The sequence below is a fragment of the Kryptolebias marmoratus genome, linkage group LG6 (genome assembly GCF_001649575.2).
Source record: "Kryptolebias marmoratus isolate JLee-2015 linkage group LG6, ASM164957v2, whole genome shotgun sequence".
Taxonomy (NCBI): domain Eukaryota; kingdom Metazoa; phylum Chordata; class Actinopteri; order Cyprinodontiformes; family Rivulidae; genus Kryptolebias; species Kryptolebias marmoratus.
In genome coordinates this window covers 16,978,779-16,984,778 of record NC_051435.1, presented here as the reverse complement: position 1 = coordinate 16,984,778, position 6,000 = coordinate 16,978,779, and the positions used below count along the sequence as shown (strand labels likewise).

At 38.2% G+C, this 6,000-nt stretch overlaps 1 protein-coding gene across 14 annotated transcripts in view; it reads left to right on the top strand.

Annotated features, from left to right (window-relative positions):
• The window catches only part of lmo7a (LIM domain 7a), a 46,936-nt gene that overhangs the window by 15,847 nt on the left and 25,089 nt on the right, over positions 1-6,000 (top strand). For 13 of the 14 annotated variants that reach the window (XM_037976286.1, XM_037976288.1, XM_037976287.1 and 10 more), the window contains one exon: positions 193-299. In XM_037976286.1, the coding sequence (XP_037832214.1) occupies positions 193-299 (107 nt within the window). Of the gene's footprint in view, positions 1-96; positions 102-192; positions 300-6,000 lie in introns of those variants that run through there. The other variant, XM_025004655.2, reaches the window with a different exon arrangement.

The following is a 6,000-nucleotide window of genomic DNA, read 5'->3' as shown; positions in this document are numbered from 1 at the left end:
CTATCCCTTTCTTTTCATGTGTCACTTCTTATTTGCTACACACACGCTCCTCCCTGTCCGCTCCTGTTCCCTGGTGACATGAACTTTGGAAGCAATCAGTTGTAAGCTGCTCCCTGTCAGAGAACTCTTGAGTGATTATTCTTTGCCTCTAAAAGGTGGGCAGCCCTGATCCCTGCTTTCTTCTCTGTCCAGGACAACCTTAACGTCTTCCTCAAAGCCTGCAGGAAGCTCGGACTAAAAGAGGCGCAGCTCTTTCACCCCGGAGATCTTCAAGACCTGTCCACAAGAGTTACAGTCAAGTGAGTTTTAACCTTGTGATTACTGTAAAATGTCGGTCCTGTAACTTCAATTTGCTTCATCCTCCATTTAAAGACCTGTGATCGTCTTAATCGCTTATATCAACATGTATTTCTAATCAACTGGACTGTCTTCATAATTACGGAAAATAAATCTTTTAAAAAGTAGCTTCCACGCTGTACAGTGTTGTGGAGCATGTTCTCATGTGAGGCATGATTCAAGCTGCATTTAAAAAGGTCAGGGCTATTTTCAGTGTGCATGTATTCTTGTGTTGGTATACATCTGCTGAAGCTCAACACCGTGTTTCCTTAAAATGTAGCTTAGGGAATAATGAGTAAGAATATAAAAGGCGGTACTAAAGGGGGGGAAAAACTTGTGTTTGTGTGTGCGTGTGTGTGTTTTGCAGAAACAACTGTGTACCGGTTTGATTAGACAGAATGCTCCACATGAATTTATGATACTCCCATTCTTCTCTTTTCATTTTAGTCAGTTGCATACCAATCACTAAGGCATGCCAAACAACCTGTTTAGTTGTTACACCAGCTTACGTTCAGGAAGGACTCTGAGCTCAGCAGACATCTTCTCAAATGTCTTGTGGTTTGGAAGCATTAAAAAAAGCTTGAGCAGCATTGTATGCTGTTTGACAAACTTAAAAGATGAGTTCATTTAGGTGAAAGAATGTTTTCAGTCCTGCATACCAGTGACACCTTTTGTACTTTCTTGTCAAACTTGTGCCAACTAATCTGGTCAAATAGTTGTGCAGTCTAAACCAACTTTAGGTATTTCTTTTGTGATAGTGGCACAGTGTCTAGGAGCATTTTCCCATGGTCCACCCAAAACCAATTCTGATAACATGTCAACACCAGATTTGTCACAAAGGCACCCGTGGGTTTAGATGTACTGTTCCTGAGCTGGAATATGGCTTCTAAATAAACAAATCTGCCTGTCTTTTATCAGGACACACCCTCTGCCCACAGCAGATGATAGTCTGCCTTCAGATATCTCTCAGTAAATGTCTGATTCAGTATCATAAATATAAAGATAATCCTCAGATGGGCAGACATTTCTTCTCTTGCATAACCTGTTCCCAGGATATTGGTTGTAAAGTACTTTCTATATGGCAGACACCTAAGTAGAAAATTATCATCCAACTGAACAAAGTCATATTACTGGCTGAACCGGTAACAAAATGCAAACACTTTTTTTTAATATGCTACAGGGCTGCCTCCATGTTTGTGGTTTGGTTAGTGAGAGCCCTTGCTGTTTTATTTTTAGTACCTGGGGGTCACTTTGACAAGCTGGACTGATTGGAATGGTATCAGGACTTGCGTTAGGGGAGCTTTTAATAGTTTGTAGTCTCCTGTCAGGACATTCTCCTCTTCCTTTAGAGTACACATGTATTTGTTTGTGTGTGACATTTAAAGTTGGGTTAGTCTGAGCTACAGGAATGTGTTGCTGCTGGGCACCAATGTGGTCAGTAAATACCTGTAGCTGCTTGCTCCCTTTGGGTCTTCAGTTAGCCTTTTTAACATCATTCTTGGTCTCGACTGCAGCAGGTTTTCAGTAGTTCAACAGTTCCTTTTACCAAGAACTGACAAAGATTGAATAGTACGTTCTGCATCTCATCCAGATGTAGTTTTTATTACGAAAACAGGTGACAGACGGCACAGAAAGAGTTACATGGGTAGAAGACCCGGAATAACCCAACAGATATGCAGCCAGTGGCTTTATTACAGCATGGCTTATCATATTCTAGGCAAATTAGCCCTGAAAGAGCGAAAGTTGTCTCTATCAGCTGCCCTTCTCCCTGGTGTTTATCCAACCTCCACTCCCTTAAACCCAGTCTGACAGGTGCTTCGCTCTGCTCCACTGTTCTTTGTTTCGCCAGCAGTGTGGGTGTTTTTCTGTTTCTGCTTGACGTTGCTTTGTGTACACTTTAAAGCAGCTGTCTGTCTTTTATCTTTTTTGTCCTTACCGTCGGTCTTTATTTTTTTGTATACAGTGTCCTTAACTTGTCTGAGCTCACTAATTTTCCAAATAGGTTTTTAGCTGCATTAACCTACACGAAGGTGAAACATCATGAATGGTTGACTGGTTGGTATTGTAAATAAAGCTGTTGATTTTTATCAGTTTGTATGGTCACTTAACAGAAAATTGGTCTGCAGACTTTTATAGTGTAGTGTTCGGGTCATTCATTTGTGAATTGCTCCAAATATATTTCACTGGACTAATGTTGAACAAAACATTTAAAAATAAGAACTACTCTGACCAAACAGCTACTTGTTTCGTCAATAAAAATTAATCCATTAGCTTCAAACTGGTTCCTAAATCCTTTATTTTTCTCTTAAGAAAGTAGTTCAGGAGTATTTTTGGGAAGTATAGTCTTATTGATATTGAACTCCCTGGTCTTGCCTACGTAAAAACAAGACCAGAGTTTTGTGATATGAATCTAAAGTCAGATCCATGAGCTGAGAGAAGGCACAGTTTAATTTGTGCTGGAATGTTAACGACAGCCATAAACGCTTATTAAATGTCTGTTTCTGACCTTTGAGCTGGGAATATGTGTTGTTCTTTTGGTCTATAGCCATCACTTGCTGTGCTGTATTTCTTGTTGCGCAACATTTGCTCAGGTTAAAAGAAGTTTTATCAATTTAATCCAGAATCAAACTCTAATGTAGCACGATGTCACAGAGCAACAGAGTGATAAGAAGCCAGCAGTGCAGTGTGTCGATACATTTAGCATCAACCTCAGGGTGACAATATAACCATTAGGAGTCTAAGTTTTATCTTGACCAGACTGGATCTAATTTATCATTGGAAACTATGATTCACAACAGCCCTGACAGTTTTTAATAGCTGCACATGCAAATGAGAAGTATTTGGAATGAGTCATTACAATGAAAACACTTTAATCAACTTCTGGCTTGATGTATGTTAAGAATTCAGCTTTTGGAACTGCAAGTAAAACTGTATGAAAACTATGCCAGCGTAAAGCAAAAAGGTTAGAACAAGCCAACTTTTTTGTTTACTCTAAAAGTCAACTGATTACTTAAAAACCTGACCTTTTTTTGAAGGTTTTATTTGTCTCTGAGCTAATCTTAAAGTATACATGCGATTTGTTGCAGTGCATAGATCATTTCACAGCTTTTATATTGCAGCTGCTGTGGCATTCCGTTGCTCAGGTTAATTTGACGTATCGGCCACAAAAACGTCAATCTTATCTTGCTCCATGTTGTAGGAAATCTAAAGTTTGTTTGATGAGGCAATGAAGAATTTTGTTCTTGGAAACTCTGAGCTTGGAGCGGTGGTGGAATGTTGTTAAAGGCATCTAATGGATGAACAAACAGCTAGTTATCAGCAACTCTCATCAGCTTTACAAGCACCTATTTTATAGCAAGTTTAAACTGAGTCAGCAGCTTTAACGCTGTGGTTCACTTTCAGCTCTTTCATGGCGTCACTTTCAACAATATAAAACCCATTTTGGACCATTTAGCCATTACCAAACGGCAAAAAGACAACTGTTGGCAATAAATAATTTGGTTTCTTACTTCAAACTTTGAAATTCAAAACCAAAACCGAGCTACAAGAAGGTGCCTGTTTGATCCAGTGAAAACAAAAGTAATTCTACATGAGTGATAAAACTTCAAACAAATCTGGTATACAAGAAAGGCTTTAAGAGAAGCGGACTTGGCCATTAAAGCGTCCGCTTTTGATTTATAGAGTTCGGTTTTAAAGACTCAAGCCTGATATTTAATCATTAGCAAACAGTTTGATTTTTTTATATCTTGAGCTGACTAAATTTAAACCGAAGGTGCTAACCTAACTTGCTACTCCTTTCTCTTAAAACATTAAGAAAAGAGAAAAAAAAAACATGTTAACAGTTAAAATTTCATTGTATCCATTCTGTTTAAAAATTGTGTGCACAAAAAGTGTTGGTTTTTAAAACTATTTGGGGAAAAAAAAAATGATGATTTGCCAAAACAATGAATGATGGGATGTCTTAAGAATTTGTTCAGTTAAGTGAATCGTGGCAGCTAACTAACGAATAAAGCCAAATTTAATACGAATGTTTATTCTATACAGATAGTGACAAAATCTGTTGCACATCAAAATATTGTGCATTCAAGCCAACTTTACCCATAAATTAACTTCCTTTAGCCGTCTAAAGATCCTCTAAAATATATGTACACGTTTCAATTGCAACCCAGAAAATCAGTGGGATTTGCCAATTATTGTGTTAATTATTAGCCGTATAAGCTGATGATGTATTTTTATGCATTTAAGCACTGTAGCAGCATGCTTTCTAATAAACACTGTATCTCTGCGACTGATTTAATGCAATACAAGCCAACAGAAGTGCAAAGAAACAGTTTATTGCAGCGTCTATCACCACAGTTTGTGTTTGTGGCAGCCATATTGGATTTTGAGGTCAGAGCTGCACAGAAATCTAACTTCCCAAGTTGTAATTTTCACTTCAGGGGGTGACAGTTTATTTTCATGACTTGGTACGTAACAATTCCAACTTTTTAAGTAGAAATGAAAAGCAGTATGAGATAAAATTAGTTCTATACGAGCTATTACAGGTGCATGACAGTGAAAGTTGAGAAACTAATAGTATTTTTGGAAATAAAATGCTCCAAACTGCCTTTTGCGAAGTCAATAATAACTAATTTACTAACAAGAATATCAGCATTATATTTAGCACTTCTTTCTACTTCCTTTAAAGTGGCTGAATAAAACATTACTTGTAAATTATGCTCTTTTGCAGGACTTTGCAGGTGTAATGAAATGTGTTTAAATGGTGGTTTCATATAAATTCAGCTTTTTGTGAAGTTTTTGCTGATTGACCGTCAGTGACTGACAAAGCAGTTCCCCCACAGAGAGGTCCAAAGTCTCACTCTTTTCAACTATTTGATTAGGCAAATTATTGACGAGCTCCAACTGCTCTCCAAACCAAAAAAGGAAACCAGACGAGGTGGGCAGGTACATCATAATTTGCTGTTGTTTTAAAGAACGCCAAGGATATGCTCTGAACAGTAGATAAGATGATTGTATTATTGGCACCTCTGGTTGCAGCACCTTATTTCTTCAAACAACAGATTACTGTTATAATTTATTCAACACAGATGTACAGTATATTGACTAAATTATACATTAGATGATTAAAATGAATTGTTAAGAGTGAATTGTTCATAAGGCAAAGTACAGTCGCACACACTGCTTTGTTCGTTTGTATTGTGGGTGTGGTTATTTAGCTGGCCTCTGTGCTCTCTGGTTTCATTTTCATTTATTTATTTATCTATATCTATCTTATTTAAAAAAAACATGGCACTGGCATCACTTTCTGTGCTGTGATATTGTGCATATGTCGTATGTTCAATGATGCCGAGCGCTCAATAAAATTTCCACACCATTTACGCAGCCCTAGCTGTAAAAGGCCAACATAACAAGGGTTATGTGTGTGTGCTCTGTAGTTGACTGGAGAGAGAAATGCCAGCCTCACCCTGCTCCTTCCTCACAGAGGGCTGCAGTGTGTCGGATAAATGCGACACAATGATGTCCGGCACCGTCTTGGCCGTGGCTCAATTCGTCATTCAAACCAGTGCTGCTGTGATTCTCTGGATGCCTGCCTAACATCTAAAGAGTTTTATGACTGTGTCAGACACGGATGAACTTTGATATATGGTGTAACGAATTGTGACA